At 49.0% G+C, this 27,308-nt stretch overlaps 1 protein-coding gene across 2 annotated transcripts in view; it reads right to left on the bottom strand.

Moving 5' to 3' along the window:
* The window catches only part of Elf5 (E74 like ETS transcription factor 5), a 34,885-nt gene extending 7,927 nt beyond the window's left edge, over positions 1-26,958 (bottom strand). The window contains exons 1-3 of one of the 2 annotated variants that reach the window (XM_047518082.1): positions 26,831-26,958; positions 10,157-10,281; positions 1,820-2,053 (exon numbers count right to left, since the gene is read on the bottom strand). In XM_047518082.1, coding sequence (XP_047374038.1) covers positions 1,820-2,053; positions 10,157-10,281; positions 26,831-26,916 — 445 coding nt within the window. In that variant the 5' untranslated portion in view covers positions 26,917-26,958. Of the gene's footprint in view, positions 1-1,819; positions 2,054-10,156; positions 10,282-16,594; positions 16,694-26,830 lie in introns of those variants that run through there. The other variant, XM_047518083.1, reaches the window with a different exon arrangement.
* Between the last annotated feature and the right edge of the window lie 350 nt (positions 26,959-27,308).

Here is a 27,308-nt window from a genome sequence, read left to right as displayed (position 1 = left end):
TCCTCTCCTGGTCCAAACTTCCTTGTCAGTCCTGTCCCCTAATTTATGGTGCCTAACACAAGGTATAAACTAAAAAATGACCTTTAAAATTTAATTTATTGTCCAAATGGAAATGCATCTGAGAGTGAAAGCACTAATAATAATTATTTCAGGATGGTAAATGAGAACAGTGTCCTGGGCAAATTGGGGCTGTGTAAACTTTGGTCACAGTACACATGTACCCAGACTTTCTGTAGAAACACTGAAGGAGGGACTTCCGAATGGAGCAGGTTGGTGGAATAGATTTCTACTGCTCAGTGAGAAGCCCTCTTGGTCTGGAGAATGCCTTACATGCCACTGTGGGTGGTGGCACTGTCCCTCCAGAGGTTCCTTAGGAAGAAAGAGAAGTCACCAATGGTCTATTAAAAAGCATCAGTTTTTAGCTTATTCATTTTGCCCAGATCCCTGAGCTAATGGGACCAGGAATGGGTATTTTTTGATAAAACAATTGCCAGGGAAAGGAGTTGCCCATGATAGGTGGCCCCAGCCCAGGGCCTGCTTAGTGGTGCCTGGAGACACACTTGGCATTTGGCAGTGCCAGGTAGCATCCTCTTCCAGGATGGAATATGCTCCTCTCCATGGCCCTAGGATTCCTGTGCAAGACTGTTCCCTCCGGAGATCCTGAATGAAACCCTGAGCAACTGCTCCCAGAGATGCTCACCCCCCGTCAGGAAATGCACAGTCTAAGCACAGCCCACTGCCCCAGCTCAGGGCACAGGCTCCTTAAGGGCCTAGCGTTCCTGTGCTCTGGCGTTTGCACTGGGCAGGAGCAAATAAAGGTAAAAGAATCAGAACTGGAAGGTCCTGTGTGGTCTTTTGTAGAAACAGAAATCCCTGACACAGCACCCACTTCAAATAGGGACTTGACTGCTTGATTATCTCCAGAGCTGGGACCTTCCTTCCTCCTCTATCTCCTGATGTAGCCTTTCCAAGAGGTGCTAAGTCATAGAAAGATCTTTGTTAAAATTGAACCGAGAAGGGTTTTCTTTAGTTTAAAAATTTCTGCCTCTTGGTGATATTAATGAGGATGAAGGTATCTCCATTTACTGCGTTGGCTTCCTTACACACTGTGCCTGGCAGTATTTCATTAATTCCTCTCTGGAGGCTCGTGGAGGTGTGTATCGTCACCCCAGTAAACAGATGAGGCCATGGAGGTTGAGACTGCCAGGGAAGTCAGCCCTGTTCGCTGTGAAACCTTGGGGAAGTCACTTAACTACTCAGGATATCAGTTCCAGTATCTATGACACTGCTACCCAGAATTAGATGTTTTCAAAAAACCTTTCCTGTTTGAAAAAAAGTTCTCATCTCCATCCTGCTCTCAAAAGGGGTTCAAATCAAATAGGGTTAATGGCGCCACCTCCTGGCCATTCAGTGCATGACCATTAGGAACGTGACAATGAAATGCCTATTATTTGAATTCTCCTTGAAACAGGAAAGGGTCTATTTAATATTTCACCCTTATGAGTAATGTGAGGTGAAGCAGAAATATCTTTTTGTCCACCCTGTTTAGTTTCACATCTTTATGAACAACCTGCATTATTTTGTTGCTATTGGTCTGGTTCCTGGGCTGTTTCGGCAGTGTTTTTAGCTTTTCTTTGCTTTCTAAAAAATATGCTCAACTTGCTTTCTTGTAACTTACTCCCTTTTATTTAAAATGTCCATCCTGAAGCTTCCAGTTATGGAGCGATTTCGGCTGAGGGTCCCAGCTAAGTGTTTCGGTGCACGACCCGTGGAGGGAAGGGCCTCTGTGCCACCCCAGGTGCTCCGAGCCTGACCTGACCTTGTGTGCGGATGTTCTGGAGGATGAAGTACAGGTACTCCCCGCAGATGCCCGCGGCCTCGATGAACTCCTCCTGGGTCATGCTGCACAACTGCAGGCCACTGATGTTGAAGTGGCAGAAGGAGATGCAGTTGGTGTCTAGCTTGTACTGATCGCAGCAGAACTGTAGCCATTCCCAGACGTGGCGCTTAGTCCAGTATTCAGGGGGGACTGATGTCCAGTAGGAGTCACAGGCTGCAGCAGAGCAGAGGGAAGTGAGGGACAAGAGCTCCAAGGACCCCCAGGTTGTGTTAATACCCTCATCCCTCACCCAGTGGGTTGACAGGGCCTCCAGCCCTGAGGTGCCCTGCAGGGTCCCAGGCCACCTTCAACTTTGAAGAGAAAACCAGAAGGACTGGATCCTGCAGATGAACTTTGCAGCCAGAGAAGGAATGAGGGAGTGAGAAATAACAGACCTCATTCTGGTACTTAGAAAGAGGCTCCCGTTGGGCGTGGTGGAGCTCACCTGTAACCCTGCGGCTCAGGAGGCTGAGGCAGGAGGATTATGAGTTCAAAGCCAGCCTCAGAAACTCAGTGAGGCCTTACAAAACTCAGTGAGACCCTGTCTCTAAATAAAATGCAAAAAGGGCTGGGGATGTGGCTAGGTTAAGTGCCCCTGGGTTTAATCCCTGGTACCAAACAAACAACCCCCCAACACCCCTCCCCCCCCCCCCCCAAAAAAAAGGAAAAATGAGAAACCCAATGATAGAAAAAAATTAAAAAAGCACTCTTCGGCTATTTGGTTTCAGACAACCTGGTACCAAGAGGGCAAGCTCAGGTGTCCAAGAGGCCTGGGTTCAAATCCTGATTTGGCTGCTTTTAACTTGGGCAAAGTCTACAGCCATTTAAGTTTCTGTCTCCTCCTTTGTAAAATGGGGACAATAGGATTAACTCCCAGGGCTGTAATGGTGTTTGAGGTTAGTGTATGTAGACTTGTACATAGACCAGAACCAGTCAATTCAACGGTTGTTAAATGCCTACTGTGTGCCAGACACATTTGAATAATTTGAAGCTGGTTTGATACCCTCTGTTTTAATGGACAGCTGTCTCTGGCCATCTCCTGTCAAGGACTTGGGCTCAGAATCTAATAGGCTTGGACCACCATAGCCAGTACCGCTAGAGAAGCAGCACATGGGAGAAGTGGTTGTTGGTTTTCTTATGTTTTTGGTGGCATTTTGAGAACCTTCTGTTCTGAGATCAGAGCCCCTCACTCCTCCAGATGAGCTGTGTATACACCCAGACATTTGTGGGTGTCAGCCTGTCTGGAGGCTGGGAAGTGGCAGTACCTGGTACAGGGGTAGAAATTTGGAATTAAATAATGTTCCAAGGAAAAATGGAAAGAATGGCAGACAGCGGTAAGAGGTATGTTACCAGGTACTAGGTCAGACTGTGATGTAAATGATTCCTGTCATCCTTATGGTATTCAGCTATCCATCTGTCTGTCCGTCCATCCATCCATCCATCCATCCATTCATTTACTCAATAAATGGCTGCTTCAGTTTCTTCATTAATGAAATGGGGATAATTAAAGCACCTATATCACAGGGGTTGTTCTGCATATTGGGTGGGTTAACATATTTAAAAGTGCTTAGGACAAAGCCTGAATGATTTTAATACTATGATTAACATTATCATTGTGCCCCTGCTCTGTGTGATGCAACAAAATTTGTGTTAGGGATACACGGTAGATAAGACAGGTTTGGTCCCTCTCCTAGGAGGCCACAGATGAGGAACTGAGGGTCATTGAGAAGTTTCCTAAGATCCCCTGGCCAGCATGTGACAGAGCTGGGGTCTGAATCTCAGTCTGAACTTGAAAGTCATTGCTCTTCCCATCCAATCCGACAGATCTCAGAGGGTCAACATAGCGAGAGAGAGTGGGGAGACAGGGGTGAGACAGAGCTAGAGAGGAGATGGCTAAGGGGACAGGCTGAGAGCAGAGGACAACTCAGGTGGCTGGTCCAGGCTGTGCGGACAACAGGCAGGAAGGGTCACTTGATTTAGACTCCACAGCAAATTAGTGCTATTGCTATTTCCACTTTAACTCCTACATTCACTGCCCACTGTCCCCACCAGAGCTGTGGCACTTTTGATCCCAGCGAGGGAATGGTCCTCCTGACCTGCCAGGGCTACCGCTCACCAAGCACCCACTGCACGTCACAGAGGTCCACATGTCCTTGCTGATACCATCTCAAGTCTTTCAAATTCTCCCAAAAACAGGGCTATTTCATGGAGGTGGAAACTGAGGCTCTCTCTAAAACTCCAAGCCCTTCTAGAAACTTCTTTTCTCACCATGAAGTGAACTGAGGGGCAGTCAAGCCTAAAGAGTAGATTTGTTTTAATTTACTTTAAAATTTTAACCAGAACTTTACATGCATGTGGATGAAGCCATCAATATTCCTCCGGGCTGGGGAAGGCTGATGTCATTGCCCCTACCTGGTGCGGGGAGGTGGCCGGCAGGGCTCAGGCTCTCTGGCTACTGACTGGGCCCGCCTGCCAGGCCCTTGGCCAGCACCTCATGCACGTGGGAGCTCCTGAGATAACAGGGGCCCTTCCCAAGTCAGTTCTGAGCTTTCATCTACTGATTTCTGACTTGAGTAATCCTGAGGGGCCTTTGGACGTTGCTGGTGTTCTGGTGAGAGCTGTTTATGAGCCTTGACATTCTTCAGCTGCTGGCCCCCTGGGCCCTGGCTGGCTGAGATGGCTATCGGCGTGTGACCGTGGGAGGCCCCAGCCTACGCCTCCTCGTGGAAAGGTGCCACCGAGCTCTCCTCTGCCCTTCCCCACTGCCACCACCTTGCTATTTTCTTTGGCACTCATAGGGGACCATATTTTTTCTGGAAGCCAAGAGGGCCTCACGGATTCGGAGAAGGGCCCGGGTGGGGGTGGGCACCAACACGAGGCAGGTGCTGCTGGCCCGGCTCCGGCTCTCGGCTGCTCCGGGAGGGAGGCTCACCCACAGAGCAGGCTTTGTGTGCTGCTTGGACCCTGGCGGGCAGCTGGGGACCGGAGCCAAGAGGTGGCTGGCTCCTTGTCAGCACAGCCTCCCACGGCCCCAGAGCCGAGAGGAAGGCGTTTGTCCTCAGGGGCACAGAGGGAGGGCCACAGGGCCAACGCCCAGGGGTGTTTTGGTTGTGGGTGTTTCCGTGGTCCCATCCTTGGGGAGGCTGAGGGAGGTGGGAAGGCCCTCTTCATCCACCCTGCCGCCCGGCACTCTCTGTCACGGCCCGCTCCCCTCCTCTGGGCTTCTCCACGGCTCAGCCTTTCCACAGGTGCTTCTCCTCCCCTTCTGCCATCTCTAGTGCAGTCCCCACACGCCCCTTCCCCTGAGGTGCCCTTCTCAGAAGTCCTCAGAGGATTCATGGCGCCTCCCTCCCCAGACCTTGGGCTCTGCCTGCTCTGTGCTGGGAGCGCAGAGCCTGACCCAGCCCACGGTCAGTGCAACTGCATGACCATCTCCACGTTGCAGATGAGGAGACTGAGGTTCTGGGAGGTCACATATCCCCCTAAGGTCACAGCGTGGTCAGTAATGGACATTGGGCCCATGCCAACCAAGGGGAGTGCACATCTCAAAAACTGACTAAAACAAGAAAGATAGATCTGTCTGTCTGCTTGTCTATCTATCCCAGATTTGAAAAATCAGAAAGAGGATGGAGAGACAATGAGGCCAGTATTTCCAACCCCAGTGGATGATATAAAGAAGACCCTTGGGAGAAATGAATTCTGGGAAGTTAAAGGATGAGTTTGTACACCTGCAAGTCCATCACTCTTAATAGGTTGTATGTTATTGCATAGACTTCTCCTCAACGCAACCATCATCTGTAAAATGAGCTACGCTTTGTGGGGAAGCAGCTCTGAGGCCCTCCTGATATGCTTCCAGTTGAGGCTGGCCAGCATCTTGTGTCCACAGGCCACTATTAAACAGCAGGCTGCGCTAGCTCCTTTGAAGTTGGAAGTGGGTCAGGAGACTTGTTGGAGGGCCAGGTGCAATGGGAAGAACATCCGGGGAGCTAGAGGAAGTTTTGGCAATTCTGGGGGAACTCTCATGGTGGGAACACCCCCTGGGAAGTATTTAAGTTTGGAAGGAATTTAGCTACGGAGCTGGGCTGTTCTCCAGTGCTCACAATGTCAGCAGGTAGCATCCGTGTCTGAAGGGGCCCAGGTGGGGACAGTGGGACCCAGAAAGGCCGACGGTCGCTGTCTAGCTCCCCTTGCAGGGCGACATGGGTTCTTAGGGGAGTACAGTTTTCCTGGGTCTAGCCAAGGGATGACCAGAACAAAGCCAGCTCAGGGCTTGGTGAGGGGGAGACAGACAGTCTGCCTCAGAGGAGGCCTGAGCTAGACAACTTCAGCCCATAATTAGCATGATTTATTAGCATAGGGAGTCGGGAAAGTTTTTTGCCCCAGGCGGCCCTGAAGAGCGGTGGTGAGTGAACTGGGCAGCGCAGGGGACCATCAGGTGTAGCTTTGTCACTGAAAGGAAGGACTTTAGAGGGAAAACCTGCACTGATAAACTGCTTCCAGGTTTCCTCCCGGGGCCAGGGAGCCCCCTCCCAGAGCCAGGCTAGCCCCATCCAGTGGCCTTTCTTGGTTTTGCATCCCAGACTCTGGAATGACTCAGACCAGGAGCCACGTAGGAAATGGGATGCAGGAAAAAGGAGAAGGGCTGGCTGGGATCTGCTGAGGGCATCTGACTTTTGGGGGTGAGCTAGGGAGGTGCAGAGAGGACCAAGCCTGAGTGATCCTGGGGCCATGCTGCCCAGCAGGAAGCAGAGGTGAGGTCCCTGGGGTGTGACTGCTGCCACAGGTCATCCCAGACCTTCAGATGATTTTGTGTTTGCTTATCTGATTTTGATGTAGAAGATCTTAGACTCTTACCTTTGTATCTGCTCTCAAACGTCTCTACCCAAGCACATGAATCTTGTTTAGAAAAGCCTGTCCAAATGCCTCTCTCCCTGATTTTCTGGCTCAGTGATTTTACCTTTTTTTTTTTTTAAACTCTTATAATAAAATCTCACATTTGGTCATAGTGCTAGCTCACATATTTATGAATGCGTCGTATGTACCTGTCATGCCCAACACTGTTTTCTCATGTTATAGACACGCTATGAAGTCTTGTGGGGCAACATGTTACAGATGAAGAAAGTAAGTCTTTGGGGCGAACTTTGGGGGAAGGGGCAGAGCTAGGAGTGGGTCATGTAGGTGTTTCTAGCTCCTGCAGCCAAGCCTCAGCACCTGATGCTGTACTGTCTTCAGGAATCAAGTGGAGGAGACTGCTTGAGCAGGTGGGGGAGAGGGTAGAGCTGGAGTCTGGTTGTCACCATCACCTAACTCTCTTCTATGGTGTACCCTGAGGTCCCAGGAACCCCTAGAGATGCCCCAGCCTGGAAACCTCTGCTACAGACACAGTGAGATTCCAAAGCACAGGAGGCCCCTGGTGTTGGCATGGGACAGGGACGTGGGATGTGGAGGTCTAGGGTAGAGCCCAGGACCTCGGGGCGAGGCTGGAACACTCAGTGACTCGTCACAGGATTGGCTACTGGAACTTGACTGGGGACTAAAATCTTTTAAAAATAGTGTCTGCATGTGAAATACATGTGTCCCCTCTTCTTGAATATGTTTTTACTATCAATAATTCTTTTGAAAAGGCCAAATTCAAGGTCAGAGCGAGTCAGAGCCATTCTAGAGAATTTTGCAATCTGTGATTGTCCCCTTCCAGCCTTCAGTGCAGTGCTACAGAAGTCCTCTTCAAAGGTTAGAATCGTTTGTGGGCAGCACATGGGGCCGTTTCCGCTGCATCTGCTGAAGCCATTTGGGGTGGTTTCCTCCCTGTCTTCTCCCAGACATCAGCGATCTAGGGGAACACCGTTTCTCTCTTGCTTTCCCTCCCTTTGGTCTCACTGTTCCTACTCCGTCAAAAATTCTGAATTGGGAAGGTTGTGATGGAGACCTGTGTGACTTTTGTCCAATGTGAGGAGTGAGGAGAGGTGAGAGAGGCTGTTCCTGCACCGACCCAGGGGCTGAGCATCGTCCCTCTGTGCGACCCAGGGCTGGTGCCCTGCTAGACACTTTGCATACGAAATCTCAAGCCATCCTTGCAACACTAGGAGGCAGATGATATTTCAGCAAAGAAACATGTATTTCAAAAAAAAAAAAAAACTTGTTGGAAGACACTTGGCTGGTGAATGGCAGCGCCAGGACTTGAAGCCAGACTTGAACGGGAAGCTGCTGTTAGGACCATACCAGGCAAGCTCTGAATTCAAGACAGAGGTTCCTGTGAGCTGGGTGGGTGAGGACCAGGGAGAGATGCCTCAGCACTGAAAGTCTGCAGAGAGGGCCAAGAGCAAACCTGCTGTCCTTGATGCTTCCCCGGTAAAAAGTACTTTTGTGGAAACTCGGACCAGTGCACCACCTCTCTGGGTGGCAATGTCCTTGTCAAAAGAAGACCAGAAGGTACCTCCAGGCATTCCTCCTACCAGTGGGACCCTGAGGAGAGCCAGGAATGGGGAGGCTCACATGGTGTCGGGCATCTCAGAGAGGCATTCACTTAGACTACGCTTACATGCCCAGCTTTGACCTTTAGGAGGTCATCTTCCGAAATCCAGAGGGCCAGGTGGCATGTCAAAAGCCATGTGTATCCACAGGGAATGTTAGGAACCCAGGCCACTCCTGAAGGATATTATGTTGACATTGGTCTCGTACCTCGGTGGATATTTCTATTCTCTTAAGGGCGGAGGGAAGAGAAGGTTATGATTGTGATTTGCCAGATGCAGGATTCAGAGAAGCTTCTGGAAGGAATCCTAGCCATGACCTGGTCCTAACTTTTATTACACTAATGGAAATGCAGGATCTGAGAATCCAAGAGTTGGACAGATTTAAGCCACACTGGCAATTTCATGGGTAACCACTCCTTTTAAATCTTCATTTTTAAAAATCGGGGCAAAGTAGCCAGAACACAAAACTTCCCATTTTAACCCTTTTTAAGAGTACAATTCAGTGACGTTAAATGCATTCACCTTGTTGCACAACCATCGGCACCGTCGGCTCTAGAACTTTCTCATCATCCCAAACTGGAACTAATGCCCCGTTTTGTAAACACTACGTGTGCTGGCCACGTGCCAGACCACGGCCCAAACGCTCCACATATATGAACTCATTTCAGGCTCATCACAACTGAACCAGGCAGAGTTATCCCCATGGTGCAGGTGGAGGGACCGGGACACAGAGGATACGAGAGTAAGTGTCAGAGTCAGACCTTGCCTTTAGAGCACCCGGCTCCACAGCAGGAGCTCTCGATGGCGATTGAAGGTGCAGCTCCAGAGCCGGGGCACGGTGCCTGCAGGCAGTTGAGGCTGTTGCCCCCACTGACGCTCTAACTGCCACCTAGGAGAACAGGCAGGGAGGGGGTCCTGCAATGGCAGGTCTGGGAGACATGAGGGCTAGCCTTATGCCTAGGTGGAGAGGACAGGAGCTGGGCCCTACCACAGTGGGACACGTGGGGGAACGGGACCTGACAGCCATCATTTTCCCCTTTAGATTTAACCTCTTCACCCAATTTCAAGGGTAGGAGGTGGAGTACATTTCTCATTGCCTTTCTGGGAAGCCATGTGCTTCTTAGGTTTGAAGGAGAACTGTATTAGGTATCTGAATGATTCAAATCCAAATGCAATGATCTAGAGCTTTCTGAAGACAGTGAGAGATGTGAGCACGTGTGTGTGAGAGCGTGCACCAGGGTGGTTGTGGGTACAGGACTGCATGATGTAGGTGAGCTCCTAATTGTGTGTCTGCAGCCCTGGCCTGGCCTGTGGTCCCTGTGGTGGTGGACACTGTGCAGCATCCCTGAAGGCTTGGCCCTCCTGGGCACTGCCTGCCTGTGGACGCTGGCACACGTGGGGTTAAGACTCACAGAGGACTGACAGCTTGGTTTGTGCTTGCATCACTGCCTGAGGGGTGTGCACCTGCAGGGCCAGGTTTGCTGTGATGTGCAGTCACCCAAGCTCTTGGGGACAGAGGCCCTCAGAGGATTTCTGGGGCAAAGCTCAGCTGGCCTCCCTCTCAGCTGGCAGGAGATTTGCATAAGGTGTCAAGCTTCCTTCTCAGCTGGAGAAAATTGGGCTGAGAGAGAGGAGGAAGGGGGAGGAGGGAGGCCTGGGAACAGCAAGGGGACTCATGTTTACTGAGCGCCTGATACTTCACTGGCATTTCTAGGACCCAGCACAAACTTGTCACCTGGCCAAGGCCAGCACCTCCTTCTGGAGCCCCTCCCAGCTGCCTCAAACTGGCCCCTCCAGATGTACATACCTGTCTGATGCTCGAAGGCAGGATAATATTCTTCATTGCTGAACAGGTCGGTCCACGACATCAGGGGGTCGCAGAAGGACGTGTTGGGCAGGAAGGTGCTGTGTGTCACTGAGTCCAACATCACCCTGCAAGATGGGAGAGGCTGTGAGGAGGCACGGCGGGTGGGTCCCACGAGTCACACCAGGTGGGAGCTCCCCGCAGGGCAACCCTTGGTTTTTGAAAATGACATTTGCCCGGCAACCCTCTAAGTGCTGTTCGCAGATGGCACTGTTTGATCCTCTCCACATCCTGCTTATCTCCATTTTATAGATGAGAAAACAGAGGCAGAGGGGTACAGACAAGTAACATAGCTAGAAAGTGGCAAAGTTGGGACTTGAGGATGGAGGCTCTTGCTGTGCAGTTGTGCCCCTTTAGTGACCTTGGCTGACCTGTGAACTCTGACTTATGCTAAGACAAAACACTTCTGAAAACAGTGCAAGAATTGCTATGTATGATTATATCCAAAATTCTGAAACCCTTAAGGGTTAACAACTGAAAGAGAGTGTGTGTGTGTGCGCATGTGCGTATGTGTGTGTGTCGGCACACAAGCACATGCATATTTGTCTGGTGTACTTATTTTCCAGTAAAAACAACACTGAATTGATGATATATATTTTTATAATGTGTACATATAAACACACATATAACGTACATAAAACTATATTATTTAGTTCTCTAACTAGTAATAGTTTTATTTTTTCCGGTTAGTGACTAGGATTCACTGCAGCCTTAGGAATGTGTTGGAGTCCAAGTCCCTGAAGTGTGTTCTGTATGCTGCGGTGTGTGCACAGCATTACCTTCCTAAGACCCGAAGTCTGCTGAATTCTGCAGCCTATCTGGCCCCCAGGTCTCGGAGAAGAGCAAGTGCCCACTGTACTTTGGGCTCTATGCACTGTGGGTACACTAGTGTTTTAGCTTCATGGCTCCTGGTGGCCTCAGAACAGCTACTCTGAGGTCCTGGAAGTGGGGTGTACTAGATGAGGGGTGGAGGCACTGAGATCCCAGGCAGCAAGGGCAAAATCAGCCAAGTGACAGGTCAAGGAGTCTGGGGGGCAGCACAGGTTTGTCTCCTTAAAAAACTCGTGGTCCTAATTGCTGAGTTCTCCTGAAGCACATGGAATGGGAGGAGCTCCAGGGATGGGGTCTGGTTGGGGCTGGAGAGAGGGTGGGAGAGAACGGGCCATTCCTGAACGTTCTTACCCCGGCCCTTGCCCATATTCCCATTACTACCTCTTTGCTGCATCCCATAAATCCCTCAGTTTAGTGGGAAAAAAAAAATCCATGCTTAGCAGATTAAAAAATCTGTTCACCCAACTTCTCTGATTCTTGAAATAATGTTAACGAGACAGGCCTTTCCACCTCTGTGACAGAGGACGCTGCAGGTCAGGATCAATGCACAGTAAACATCAGGGAAAAGACGAGATTCCAAGTCCTCCGATATTGAAAGACGGAATTTTAAGATAGTTTTTATCCATCATCTAGTCCAATGGCTTCAGTGCAGACTTTAGGCATTTGCTACTGTAATTTCACTCCATCTATACACTACTGGATACAATTATGTATTTAAAATATTAAACAGCTGGGGAGATAGCTCAGCTGGTAGAGTGCTTGCCTCGCAAGCACAAGGCCCTGAGTTCGATCCCCAGTACCGCAAAAAAAAAAAAAAAAAAAAAAAAAAAAATATATATATATATATATATATATATATATATATATATAAAAGAAAAATTTTGTATCAGCACTATAAATGGAAAGTTAGTGTTCTTTCAATGTACTCAAAAATAATACACAAGCACTTAAATAGGGATTGTTCATCTCTGTACCTCCTACATCAGAGGTTAACAAACAATAGCCTGCAGGACCAATCCAAGCTACCACTTGCTTTTGTGTGTCCTGCAGTCAAAAATGATTTCATATTTTAAAATATGCACCCATATAATATCATTAATTTTGTTGACTGGCCTGCATAACCTAAAATCTTTGCTATCTGACTCTTTGAGAATAAATTTGCCGACCTCTGGCCAGAATCATCTTGCCAATTATTTGAATACTGGCGTTGGAAAATACTGCATGTGTCTAATCTCTCCTCTTACCTGCCATTTTGCAGGGAAGGAGGATGGAGCCCCAGGGAATGTGTGGAACTTTCTCAAGGTCACAGGGGAAGAGAAGGTAGAGTTAGGTAGGCGGGAAGTCCTATGTTTTTGGACTCTTGACCTATCTGCCTCCTTGCTAAAAACAGTTTCATAGCAACACCAAGAAGGGTAGGGATTGTGTGATTCTGGCGCCAATTCCTTGGGGCTGTTCACAAATCTACCATCATCATCACCATCGTTGCCCTTTATGTGCACAATAAGTGCACTCTGCACAGAAATAAGAACAGAACTTGGATACCCCTTTATGGGCCACACCCACGAGTCTCCCCAGGGCCCAGCAGGAAGACTTGTCCTCCATGCCTGGACAGGGTTATCGGGCCCAGAAGGTTATCACGACTGTGGATCTCCCTGGGGAACTATCACACACAAGTCAAGGTTGCCCGGGTCTTGAACTCCGACGTTCCCATGGATTGGCCTGTTTTATATCCTAAGGGAGGGTGGAGTGTGAGAGGGTCTTTGGGGGACAGGATGAAGAAGAATGAAGGGGTACCAGGGAGGGAAGTGCCCCTGGAGTCCAAAGTCATTTCTGCTTTTTGGATTAGACTTCAGAAAAGTTCCTCCAAGTGAAGGTTAAGGATGGAAACCTCCCCATTCCCTCTGGGCCACAAGGCTCAGAAAACTGTGGAGAAGGGTGGCAGCCCTCAGACGTGACCTTCACTGAGTTTGGAGAAGGAGAGGAGGACCCCAAATGGAAGAAAACAGAACACAGTCCTCCGGCCTTCCATGTCCACAGGGAGTCCTCCAAATACAGGACGTGACCACTACTTCCAGTGAGATCTTCCTCATTGATGACTGACAAGTAGCTCTCAAATGTTATTGGGTATTTTTTTTTTTTAAGCCATTAGGTAAGTTGAAATTAATCATAGAAAATTAGGGATTTTTTGGATCAATAGGTTATTTACCTCCTTGAAAGATTTTCCCTTTCTAGTCCAGGCCACTCACTTGATCTGTAATCTCTCCAGCGCTGCGCACATGCCGTATCTGATTCCCGATGGTAATTCCTTTTATGGCAAATTATACCCATTAAGTTTTCTTAAAGGGCTCTCTCAAGTGCACAACATGCTATTTTCCTTCCATGGTTATTTCTTGCCTTATGGAAGAAAATGTCTTTTATGAATGCAGCGAAGTTTTTTTTTTTTTCTTTTTCTTCCCTTTTCTTCTCTCTTTTTGTTTTGCTGTTGCAGTAGGAGGAGGTGCTATTGAGTCTGGGCTCGGCACAAAAGACCTTGGCCTCTTAGCCAGCGTGCACCAGGTGGGCAAGTTCAGGAATAATGCCTGCTTTGTATCCAGCAGCTCCTCTTCTTTAGGCCCTCTAAGATCCTTGCAATAATTGGACGTTTGGCTTTTAAAGACTTTCGAATGTCTCGGTGGAGCAGGTTGGGTGGGAAGGAGCAGGGGCGTGGGGCCCCCTTTTTCAGTGAGGACATTTGAGGCCCAGGGATGTGTAATCTGAGGTCTGAGGTTAGACCAGTCATTCTCCAGGAGGGATGGTGAGAAAAGGCTCATGGACAGAGTGAAAAGAAGGTCGAGAAGCACTGGGCTAGGTAGACCCAAAGTCTGCACAGAACAGGAAGGGAAGATCTAGAAGATTCTTTGGCCTGTGGGTCTAGCAACACTTTGCTTTCTGAGGCTGCTTGTCATCATGGACTGAGCCCTGAACTTGGACTTGTGATTCTGCTCCTCGCACTTCTCCAAATCTTAGTTCTTCACCTACTAGATGGGGACACAGACGGGATGGACCCCCTGGTTGACCCAGGTTTGGGATTGTCTGCGGCCTCCACGGGATTGAGCCAACACATCCAAACCTGGGCATGCGTGCACACCCTCCCACCCGCATCTGCATGTAGACTGATTATATTTGGATACTGTGGTCAGACTTCACTCACCAAAGGCGGGTAAATCTGACTGGTACAACCATAGGTCAGACTCATAGCTCTCAAAAAGCTCTCTGATGGCCTCTTACCCTTCTCTCCTGTGCCCATTACCTCCTGTCCCAGTCCAGTGCGGGAATCTCAGGACAGCTGGGGAGACTTTCCCTAGGGTAGCAGGGTGCTCTGTCTGCTCCGAACCCCTACTCACTGCCCACCAACAGACGCACAGCAGTTAGAATCCGTTTTCCCCAAGATTAGTTACTATTCCAGCGGCCGGGTCAGTAGGAAAGGATCAAACACGATTAAGACAAGGTGGAGGAATCGGGCATGAGAAGGACTGGCTTCAGGTACCTTTGGGAGCGAGACAGCGATGGCATGCAAACTGAGGTCCCCCGATGCCTCCGGTGGCTCCCTAACCCGTCTCAGAGCCAGCTCACACACCGAGCGCACGCACAGAGGGTCCACCGGCTCAGGATAGGCCTGTGTGCGTCTCACCTGCTCACCGACCAGAGGCAGCAATAACAGTCACAGGGCCCATGGCCTGAGCGCCCAGGCACCTCTGCTCAGCCTTCCAGAGAGAGGCGAAGGAGAAAACCACCCAGCCTTGGCCAGTTTGCCAGAGGAGGAAAATTCCTTCCTGACCCTGGAGGGGATCATCAACTTTGCTCCGGGCATGTGACCAAAAATCTACCCAATTAAGCACCTACACCTTGGCCATTTATGTATCAAAACATCTCTGGGCAGAACAAGGGCCACACAGGTGCAAAACATGGAGAAAGGGGGCTGAGAGGACCTTCCCCAGTCTGACCATCTGGACAGTGTTGCTAGTAAGAAAAATGTTTTCCTCCTCCCAAATCCCTGTGACACCTGAGCGTCCACTGGGTCCTGAGCCCCGTGGGTGACAGGGACTCAACTTCCTACTCTTCAGACCTCCTTAAGAAGGGCAGACTGGGGGACATTCAGTGGAGTATTTCAACACTTGCAGTGAAAGGATTGTGGGTTGGGTGCTTGAGTGTTTGTTCTGGGAGAAACCACAGCCACCGCGAGAGTCTCGCTGATGGCTTATCAGGTGAGTCCTCAGTTTTCTTCAACTTGCTTAGGGAGTTGGGTTGTTTGTTTGTTTTTAGCTGCTTTTTTGGAAGGTGCAGCAAAGGCCCATGGAAGGTACGCCATATTGCTTGCTGTGGGGCTTCAGTGCAAAGTCCCCCGGTTTTGCATGTGGGGGATTTGATTCTACCTCTGCTACACTCACAAGGGCACATTTCCTACTACTCAGTCTGCTGAAATTCTTGATTTGCTTTTTCATACCACTGTGCTATACAAACATTCATGACCATCCCTGGCTCCTGTTTCCTCATCCTTAAAATAGGATAAAATATCTACGTCCATTCCTGTCCCAGAGGGAAAAATCAACCACCGCCAACATTGCTACTCTGGCAATGTTGGAGAAAAGAAGACAACTGAACAGGAAACTCTGGTCAAATAGACCTTGAATCATGAAAAAAGATTCTTACAGGGAACACGAAGACAAAAAAAATCCAGCTTTCATGCCGATGAGCAAATAACCCATTTTCCTGGATCTTTATACTAAACCACAAAGCTATCTTCCTAAATCACTGAGTCTCTGGGGACCTCAGCTCCCTCAACTGTGAAATGAAGAAGCTGTACCTAATAATCTGTGACACCCCTCCCAGTTCATGAAATTCTCAGCCCATCGGTGCAGATGCAGGTCCCCAGCTTGGGTCAGGAGGGAGCATGTGCTACCAGTTGCTGCCAGCAGGGGGAGAACCCACAGGAATCCCACACACCCCAGGGAACACAGTGGAAAAAACCCTTCACCATTGCCTTTCTGGAAATGTACTACTCTCAGGGTGTGAAAGGGCAAAGTGGGATTCCGTTAAACTCTTTTGTACAGAAAAATTCCTGAAAAATGCCCCAGACCATAACAAGGCTGTCCTCTGTATCTGAGCGGGGAAGCAGGCCAGTGGGGATTTGAGGAGTCAAGTCCAGGTGTGGGGTGGGGGGCTCTCCTGGAAGCTGAGTTTTTGTCTGTGTAAAGACAGCTTTAGGAAGGGCAGAGGGTGGAGCCCTGCCAGCATTCTCTCTCAGTTCCCCTTGCTTCCATCAAGTGATCCCAAGGAAGTGGGGGATGGAGAGAGGGGGTGGGTGACCCCATAGCCTGAGAAGAGAAGAATGTCCCTCTGAGGCAGGCAGTGGCATCTGAGTCAAACAGCTCCCGGGAGGCACTGTGACCACCCAGTGGAGGGGCTAGTGCTGGAACTGGAGTCTGACGAACAGTCCCAGGCCCCTGGCTGAGCCTCTGAGCCCTGATGCCCCTTGCGATTCCTCTAAAAGAGTAACGAAAAGGTGCTTACGTGAAGACAGCGGTGGCAGATCCAGAGACAAGGCTTTCAGGGCAAGAGAAGGCAGGCGCTCCCGGCACCAGCAGACGGTGGAAAAAAGGCACCTGTAGCCTTGTGATATAAGTGACACCTACAGACAGGTTCGTTTGGTTTTTCAGGTTTATGCACAGCCCCTTTGATGACGGTGACATACAGTGTGACATGCTCCTTGGGGGGGGGGAATGGTTCTCACATGCAGAAAGTCTACCTTTATCCTGCTTTGTACCCGACTCACCACCCCCCTGGTCCAGGGGATTCAGTAAACAAGCAGAGAATTCTTGCCTCTGGGAGATTCGTAAGATCCAGCGTTTGCTGGGGAATTCTTTGGGCGAGCTGGAGGGGAAACTCAGAAATCCAGCCCTGGTCCCTGTCTGTGCTGCCTCCCCCCTGGGGCTGGCTGAGTCCTGTGCCTCAGTGTGTCACATCATTTTACCCTTTTTTCCTGTGTGATAAAAAGGAAGGGTGGCGTGGAGTAGTTTAAGGATGCAGGTTCTGCCGTGAGATGCTTTGGATGGATCCAGAGTTTGAATCCATTTTCTAGCTGTGTCACTTGGAATAAGTTAATAAGCCTGTCTGAGTGACATCAGCCAGTGCAAAGAATGGCATCTGTTCTTGGGCTGTTGGGAGGGCCACATGGGGCGATGCCAGCCGAGCACCCGCAAGCCCTTTCTTAGTTGCCATGCTTACGGCGCTTCCTTCACCCAGCACTTTGATCTGAGTCCCTCTTCTCCACAATTTCTTCCAACCTGCCCCTTTCAGCGAGGTAAAGGGCACAGGAGACTTTCAGGACCCCTGCTGGGCCTTTCCACTGTGAGCGCCAGCAGGACATGGACCACGGGAATTTATCCAACTTCTCCACGTTTGGAGACAGGGAGCCACGCGGTGGCTCTCTCCCTAGCCCATCCGGGTTCACAGATGGAGAAATGGAGAGGCGTGGAGGCTCAATCGTGTGTCCACAGTGGGTGGGCCAGGGGCCCTGCCCTGGCTGCGTCTCTCCGCTGTTTCTCTGAGAACTTACAGCATTTTAGGACTTCCCCGGAGAGCAGAAACTCCACCTAATTTAGATGGTGAAACAGCCCGGGGTCAGCTGCGGGGCGATGTTTACAGCCTCTGCCTTTTGCACTGGGCTTCCAGCAATCCTGAGCAGCCAAGACATTGTGTCCGAACTGCACACTCCAAGCTTTAAAGGGAAAGGAGGGACTGGTTTGTTAGGTTTTCTTGGGAACACTGGGCATGGGTACAAACACGCAAACACACGTATGATCTGGAGAAACAAAAGGCAGTTCATTCAAGGACTTAGGTGTCATCATGGAAAAGTTGTTAAAGAAAGATAAGGGGACAACCTGGGCTGCTGGCGTGGCTCTGTGACCTTGGGCAAGTCAGGCAGCTTCTCTGGGCTTCATTCTCTCCAGTGGTAAAAGGAGGAAGGGGGATTGGGATACCGATTTTCAAACTGGGTCCTGAGGAACCCCAGGGGTTCCCCAGAGACCTCATAAGACTTGTTGGGGGTGAGAGGAAGGATGTGGAGAGGGGTTAGATTCTGGGTGCCCCTCCCCCTTGTGACTCAGTAACAGCATCTCAGCTTTTCTATAAATCTTCTGGGTAAGATTTCACTTGAACAAAAGAATCTGCACTTAAGAGGACTTTGCAAATAGCTGGATTAGATGGTCTTTGGATTCCTGTAAGCTTTAAAGTGCTGCGACTTCTCTTCCTGCTTGGTCTCTAGGGGCCTCTGTCAGTCCTACCTGCTGGGCACTGTCCCATCTTCTCTCTGGCATCTGAAATGCTGCTAGCTGTTGATTTTTCACAGCGGAGATGTTTTCGGGGAAAACATATTAGTCTGATACTGTTTTTAGAAAAGAGCCTTTTGGAGAAATTACATTCTTACTACTCTCTGGGCTCAATTATTTGCCAGGAAGCTGTTTTCTGGCAGAGGATGTGTTATGATGGTAACTGTCTCATAGTCCCAAATGCACAACGCAGCATCTCTGAGTGACTGTGAAATGACAGGCTTCCGACCAGTGCATAAAAGGGGTGATTAAGATAAAACCAAAATAAGAGAGTAATTGGACTCTAATTAAGTTCAAGCATCACGTTTAATCTAAATTTGATTGGAATGGAGATCTTGGGTGATCTCAAACACTATGCTTCTCAAAACTGCGTGATGAATGTTGGATGAAGATAAGAGATGGGGCCTGGAGAGGAGGGCCGGGGCCTGCAGAGGCCGGAATGGGACATGTCAGATTCCCCAGCCGTTCTTCTGGTATCACCAGGTAGCAATAAACAGGTAACATTCACGGGCTTCAACTCATAACAGAGTGATTAAACGGCCAGACTCTGGAGGGAGACTCCCTGGGTTTGAATCCCTGATCGGCCATTTGCTGGCTGGGTACACTGGGAAGCCGATGGAGCATTTTGGAATTTCAGTTGTCTCATCTGTAAAATGGGACTACATCTCCTGAAGGGTGGTTGTATAACTTAACAATTTAAAACAGGGGGAACGCAGAGAGCCCTGAGTGTGGCTTATCTATGTTTTGGCTTCTTACATTCCTTACATGAACTTTTCACAAATCTTCAATGAGGCTGTAACATCTCCATTTTACAGATGAGAAAACTGAGGCACAGAGAGGATAAGTCACTTGCTCATGGTCACACAGCTAACAAGGGGTAGAGCAAATATTTTATTCTAGACTGCCTGCTTCCAGAGCCCATGCTCTTACCAGTTTCTGGGTGCTCATTGGCTAGTTCTTTGGGAGTGGCAGAGGGGATCACCTATGTATGGAATGTCTACTGAGGGCCATATATTGTGGCTCATCTGTCTTATCTCAGTTATTTTTACTAAAACCCTGGAGAATAGCTGTCATTTTCTTTTTAAGAAGAGGTAACAGAAGAACCATGCTTACCGGGGGCCACACAGCTGGTTGGTGGCCAGCCCTGGGTTGACCTCAAGTCTGCTCAAGCGTTAAAACCACAGTATGGAAACAGGCCTCTCTGCTTTTGCTCCGGCCTCTCTGGACCCCTTCCTCTCCATTGGCTCAAGGTCTGTGTCTCACAGTCCTGGCCAGCACAGTCCATCTCTGGCTTAGGGTGGAAATCCTGGGACCTCACTGGATCTCGTGCCTGTACGGTTCTTGGAATAAAGGACACTCGGTACAGACTTGGATCAAGGAATCACGTGTTCAAGGGACCCGGCACCATCTGACAGGGCAGGGTCCCATCTAATGCCCCACCTGGTTCTCTGCTGGATGCAAGGGGCTCCATGTCTCCGCAACTTCTAGAACCTTCCCTCCAGGCCAATGTTTCTTCTTCCCCAAAACCTGCCACATTCATCCCCCACCACCCCAAGGCAGCACAAAACAAAAGTGAAGCGAAAGAAAGGTTTAAGTAAGTCCATGGAAGATGCTGTTAGGAGGGTGATAGATGCCCACACTTTTGGTTCCATCTCCTGCCCCGACCCTGATATCATTTTAGAAAAGAGCCGACTGGAACGGTTATATTTTTTCTCATGCTCTGTGGTCTCAAATACCTAAGAATGAAGTTTTCTGTTAGCGGATGTGTGTGACCGCCAACTCCTGGTACCCACCGCCTGCAAGGCATTAGGTGGGGATCCTGATGTCTCAAGGTCTCGGTTTTCTTGTCTCTGAAGGTCCTGCCGTGATAACTGGTTGATTTGCATACATGGCAGTATGATCATGGGCTATGGAGAGAGATGCCGATGTTGATTGAGATCCCTGACCTTGGAGATTACCATACCAAATAGGATGACCTTGCTTTGCCACCATGAATAATCCTAACAGCTGCCGTTGGCTGGGCATTTACGGGGTGCCAGGAACTGTCTCGGCATGCTGTGTATATTAAGTCATTTAATTCTTACAGCATTCCTACGAGGTAGGTATGATTATCATCACCTAAAATGTGCTGATGAGGAAATGGGCGCAGAGAGTTCAAGTCCCTTGCTTAATATCACACAGCTGGTAGAACATGAAGCTGGATTTGAGCTGGGGTAGACCAGCACCCTGGTCCACTAGCTTCACCATTATGCTATCATTTGGTACTTCTGGGGGAAGCAGAATCTAGGCGGGAGACATACCAATGTTTTTGGTTTATCCCAGATGACTGGCAGGGCCTTTGAAAGCAAGGACAAGGGTTGTGGACCTTTTGTACCCTTAAATACCAGGCACAGAACTGAGCACAGATAGGTGCTTTAGTAATTCTGGATGTGCATTCTCAGACTTCTTCCTTTTCTTTTTCTTTCTTTGTTTCCTTTCTGGGCATCTTCCTCATCCCCCTGTGTCCAGCTCACTCAGTTCTCCACACTGCCCATCCTCCCGTCCAGGGGTCCCCCCTATTCACTTGAGAGCAACAGTAATGTGGCTCCCCTAATTAGCAACCCTCCCTTGGCTTGAACCTTCTAGAAGTAATGGATCTCCAGTGTTGACAGCGTCACGGAGGTCAACTATGGCGAGGTGAACGGTGGGCAGAGACTTTGTGAAAATGATAACCCCTGTCATGAAGAATGGCAGAAGCTGATTTTATTAGGCTCTGTAAGGGAAAAACAGTGATTTCCTACGGTTTCATTCTGATGTTTGTGGAAGGGTTGGCACAAGGGTCTGACTCTATTTCCAGTCTCCCTGCCTCTCAGTACTGCAGGTCAACCTGTTGAGGAGCCCTAGGTTTTGAATCAGAGAAACAAATCTGAAGCCATAATAGCTGCGCAACAGCTTAGATCTGAGAGGGTCAATCCGGGGAACCCTTCTCAGGGGAAGGTTTCTTGAAGACAGCGTTTTCCTTGGTCTGTTTTCCTATTAAACACCAGTCCCTTGGCAGGCACAGGAGTGACTGAGAAACAGGTGGCCTTGACTTCCATGGCTGGCCCTTGTTGTCAGTTAGAGGGCGAGATGCTGCCCGTGGTGTCCCCATTGAAATCCCTGTAGCAGAGGTGCCCGTCCCTGCAGCTGTGGCTAAGGAGCTCGATTCATCTGGGAGCCACACGGATGAAGGTTAACAACGGATAACCGATCACACATTCATTAAAGGCTGGATCGTCCTACAGGCAGGCTGACGCTGAACTTGCTGGGTGAACTTGACTTTCTGAACCCGTTTGCTTAGCTGCCGAGTGGGAATGAGCACTCGGGTAGACTGGCCTTCCTTTCCCCAGACCGAGCTCCTCTCTCCTGTCATCCAAAGGCATGGGTTGGAAGGGCCCAGGGACAAAGGGTGGCGGGTGAAGAGAGATGACAGGGGAATTTACAATCGGATCTATGTGGATCTATTCTCAGGGATTAACCAAATGTTATCTCTAAGATGCTGTTGCTAATATTCTTTTTTTTTTTTTGTGGTGCTGCAGATTGAACCCAGGACCTTGTGCATATCAACTGAGCTATATCCCCAGCCCTGATTATATTCTTCACCATGTTTATTGACTTAAATAATAATCTTGGGGAGGGAACACACTGTTAAATGTGCAGATGGATTAGAAAGCTTATCTTGGTTACAGAAGTGCATATTGAATATTTGAATTTGGTAAATATAGTCATAAAACCCAATAAATACAATAAGGTAGCATTATATTTATAAGTAAGAGCAATATAAAAAAGAGCAAGTCCTAGATATGGCCTTCAAGGAAGAGATACCTTAATACAGAACTCAAGAGGAAACATTTTGAGGTAGAATATAATTTCAAGACATATTTTGAGTTAGGAGTTTGTAGGACTTCAGGGAAGAGGAGGTTAATAAAGGCTGGGGCAATCCAAAAAATACTTCTTGTGGGATTTGGTATTTGAGCTGAATGACGAAGGGTTGGGATAACCTGCTAAAAACGGATGTCAAACTCAACAACTGTAGCAGTAGGGGCTATTATTTCCCCATTTTACAGAAGAGGAAACTGAGGCTCAAAGAGCTTCAGTAATTTGCTCAGGGTCATCCACCTAAGTATCTGTACCAGGATTCAATTTTGGGATCACCTTTCTTTCTTTCTTTCTTTCTTTCTCTTTTTCTTTCTTTCTTTCTTTCTTTCTTTCTTTCTTTCTTTCTTTCTTTCTTTCTTTCTCTCTTTCTCTCTTTCTTTCTTTCTTTCTTTCTTTCTTTCTTTCTTTCTTTCTTTCTTTCTTTCTTTCTTTCTTTCTTTCTTTCTCTCTTTCTCTCTTTCTCTCTTTCTCTCTCTTTCTTTCCCCCTAAGAGTCATACTGATGTTTGTTATGAGGTTTTTACTTGGTTTTCTCCTTCCATTAACTCTGAACTAATGTTTTCTCTCTTCCATAGTTTCACTTGCCATGAAAAGTTCAAAGGATAGTGGTATAGGCCTGTAAGGCCAGTGGCTTGGGAGGCTGAGGCAGGAGGATCATGAATTCAAAGCCAGCCTCAGCAACTTAGGGAGGCCCCAAGCAACGTAGTGAGATCCTGTCTCTAAAATCAATTAAAACAAAACAAAACAAAACAACAACAACAACAACAACAACAACAAAACAGGTAGGGATGTGGTGGTTAAACATCCCCAGGTTCAATTCCTGGTACCAAAACAACAACAACAACAACAACAACAACAAAGTTCAAAGGAATAAACTACACTCTGAAATTTCCTAAGATTAGTGCTGATCAGAAACTAATTTGGAGAACCAGACACTGTCGAAAACAGAATGGGGTAAGATTGTAGGCTTTCTGTTTTTTATAAAACTTCTATGAAGTGTTTTGATTTATTGCTTTAATACTGAGTTTGCCATCATCTCCCAGGGGAAATCCAGTGGTTCCTGGTAAGTCTGAGGGGACAGCCCTCAGTCTCACCATCAACAGGGCCTCATTTGGATCTTGAGCTTGCGAACCGAGTGGAGCTCCTCTTAGGAACCCGACTGCCCCCAAGGCGCATGTCCAGGCCTTGGTGTTATCACTGAGCCCAGAGTTCAAGTGAAGACAGGTGCCTTCAGAATCCTGGACTTCACTCTCACCCGCACCCCTTTTTATAAAACTGTGTTTTAATTCCTCCTCAGTGTGTGCAGGCAGATGGGTGGGACAAGGCTTCATTTGGTGTTGACGGCTGCCTGTGACTCCCCTGGGGACAAAATAACTGAACAGATAACCATGGTGTTGCTAAGAGTAAAAGCCAGATGAAAAGGCCACTAAGGAACAGTCAGTATTAGAAAGAACACTGGATGTTAGTTTGGTAGATGTGGGTTCCAATTTCAGATCTCCCTTCTTAGCCAAATCACTTATCTTCCTGAGCCTCAGTTTCCTCATCTGAAGTTAAATGATCACTCCATAGAACTCTGGTGACTGTTAAATGAGATAATATAATGCAAGAACTACTTAGCCCGGTGCCCAGCACATATTAAATACTCAATAATTATTATCATCATCATAATAAAATTATTATTATTATTAAACCAATCGAAGTCTCAGCTTCCTAATCAGCAAAATGAGAATGACGTTAGCTGCTCCCTAGATCAACCAAAATAATATGAGCATATACATCTGGCACATAATAGATATTCATATATCCATTTCTTCATTTTTAGTTTCTTATCTGGAACTGAAAAGTTTATGAACCTGGGAGTAAGGAGGTCACTATATTTGGCCAATTGTCCTTAAGTAGTTTAAATGGAGCAGGGGTTTCCTAAAACATTCATTCCTTCACCCCAACTTTTCTCCTCTGGATTTCAATGTGCCCTTTTAGGAGCAAAGAAGGTTCAGGAATGCAACAGATCACCACAGAGTCATCAACAGAACTGTACCCTGACTGCGACAAATCCAACTGGCTCCACTTATGTCCCTCCGAACAGGCCCTGGGGTGGGGCTTCGGTGAAGCCATGGGAGAATGTGTGTCCCTGCCTCTACGGGAAGAAAACAGTCACTTGCGATTCCTGGCTTTCAGGTCGTGTCCACCCCAGATTGCAGCTGTCACTTCGAGAGAAGTTCAAGGCAGAGGGCAGAATTTGCACCAGGACCTCAGGTGGGAGGTAGTGGTGTTAGGGGGACAATTCTGGTCAAATATTCCAGCCCAAGTGAGCGGTGAGTTGCATGGGTCCAATGCTTCCAGGAGGTTGTGAGAGAAGGGCAGGGTGCCCAGACCGGCTCTGTGCCTGTTCCACAGTCTCCAGGCAGCAACTGCCCAGCCCTCAGTCTCACTTTAGGGGACCCAGCCTTGGAGTGTTACCCAACACCCACCTCGCCTCCCATGCTTCCTAAAGTTGAAGTCTGCAGACTTACAGAGACAGCTTTAGCATGCGGGTCCCACAAAGTTCATTGCTCCTGCCCAGGGGTGAGTGGAGTTGACTTTGGGGTCAGTCCAAACAATATTGTGGAGGAGCCCTGCCCTTTCAGGACCCCTCAGAACTGACAAAGTGGTGTAAGGTGATGGACACTTAAGCCAAGTTAGGTCTGAAGACAAGATTTGAAAATTTGACCAACAGTGACCAAAGAGGATACCTGCAGATGGAATTTGCAAACTGGAAGCTCTGTGGTCCCCAGCTAAGTAAGAATAGGGGAAAGCCCTTTTCTGGGGGGTGGGAGGGTGATGACAGATTCAAGGTATAGTGGAGAAACAAGAATGATTTCAAGTGCAACTGCGTGAACTTGGGTAAACACCACACATACACATCCTCCATTGTATTACCACGCACAGTCCTGCATCTCTTGCATGGAACCCACTTGGCATGTAGACATTACTCCCAGCCACATGTCTGTCACTCTGTCCTTGGATCCCTGTTCCCTCCATCACATAGACCACACGCAGCAGATTCCTCCTCCCCCTCTCCCATGCACACATTATACACACAAGCATCAGATAAACCCAGTCCCCTTAGGAAGCTGATTAATAAAACTATTTTATCTATAATTACACTTGACTGATAATAATGTCCTGAGAGCCTGCATGGTTAGATGGTAACATCCAGATTAGGACTGAACTCCCTTTGAACTCTGGCCACATGGCTGGTCTCTCCAGCTCAGAGATTGAAAACGACTCTAGGTGGATTCACCCCATGGAACCGGGAGGGTAAGTGGAATTCCAGCTCTCCTGGCTCCTCTTTTCTCCCCAGGGTCCTACAGATCATATCTTTGGAAATAACCACGCCCCAACCAGGAGGAAGGCCCCCATCACACTCCAACCTCCAGCCCACCGTCCTGGACCTCGGTGGGTCTGCTTTCAAACCAGGTTCAATCTCAGAATCCGTGGAGGAAACTGCTTTGAGTTCCTCTCTTGAAGATTGACATTCGAAAATAATCAGTTTAATTCCTGGGTCCCGGGCTTTTGGGGACAGACTCCAGTGAGCCATAATTAACTCTTTCAAGTCTTCACAGTGCCGGGTGAATAGTAAAATATCTGCTTCTTTATGATGTCAGGCTGAATGGAGGCAATGAGGAGGCCTTTTGGGCTAATTACATGTTGGAACGAGGTTAACGACATGCCAGAGATTCTTTGCATGGCTCCTCTGACATTGACAAGTCACTTGGTAACACGCGCTAGGGCTGAAGACACTCACTGCTTTTAAACAAGGCAGGGGCTGGAAACTGAGCTACACAGACCTCCACTGTCTTCTCTAACCTAGTCCCTCTCCTGTCCCTGCAGTTTCCAGGAATTAAGAGATCTCCATTTTAAACTGCCATTCAGGGTTGGGAGTCCAGAGATTTTGATCCACATTCTTGTGGATCTCAGCCCTGTCGTATGCATTTCCCAGCAGCCAAATTTCACCAAGGAAGAAAAGAAAAACTCACTACCCAAGCAAGGCTTCTGGACCAAGCAGAAGGCATGTCTGTACAAATCAGCCAGGTGGCGTTGGCATGAACTGGATCACAGTAAAATGCCGAACGCCTGGAACGAGTTCTGAGACCAGCCAACGGCGCGTCCCCGTGCTGAAGATGGGCACACCAGCCTTTCAAAGTCACCAGCTCCTCCTTTCCATCTACCCTGGCCCAGACCACTCACACCATGCACAGCTGTCTGCAGCGGAGTCCGGCCCAAGCTCAGACGCCAGGTGCAGCTTTGCAGACACCCCGGCCTTCCCTGTCTGGCTGAGATGGGGTAAAAATGAAGCTACAGTCAAGCGGGAGGGGAAGCAGTCGCACAAGACCATGGTTCTCTGAGGAGGTTTGCTCTGCCCCTTCAGGGTGGTCATGGGGCTGGTTGGCACTGGGGCAAACACAGCTTTGCCCATTGGACACCAGTGTCCCTTCCGCCCCCAGGTGCCCTCTCTTCTCCATGCCCACTCAGACACCCACCTCAGCTCATTTGTCCCACCAGGCTGGGCTGGACTCAGGTCCTCCGATGTTGTCATCGCCCTGGCCTGTGACGGCCCTGGCTGCATGGGCCCCTCCTCCTCAGCGAGGACACCGCATGGCTGCCTCCAGGCAGGTGACACCTCCTCTGGGTGTCCCGGCCCCGAGCAGCCTCCCAGGTGCAGCAGGGTCCTGGAATGGCAGCTGGCAGCTGGCTCTTCCACCTCCACAGTGCCCAGGTGTCAGCAGAGGGTTAGGTGAGGCTCTTGCTTGGACAGGAGCTTCATGAGAGAGAATGAGTCGGGGAGCCGGAGAGGGACGCTGGACTAGGGCTGCACGTTGCGAGGCTTGAGCGTGCTGCCGACCGGCCTGAGGTCTCCAGGGAGGTGAGGCTCGGCGTCCAGAGGAGCCAGGGAGAAATGTGTCAGACAGAGCTTGTCAGCACCTCAGCACCCTGCCAAATAGTAATTATCAAAGCCTC

Source organism: Sciurus carolinensis, chromosome 11 (genome assembly GCF_902686445.1).
Source record: "Sciurus carolinensis chromosome 11, mSciCar1.2, whole genome shotgun sequence".
Taxonomy (NCBI): Eukaryota; Metazoa; Chordata; class Mammalia; order Rodentia; family Sciuridae; genus Sciurus; species Sciurus carolinensis.
This window is presented reverse-complemented; position numbering and strand designations above follow the sequence as displayed.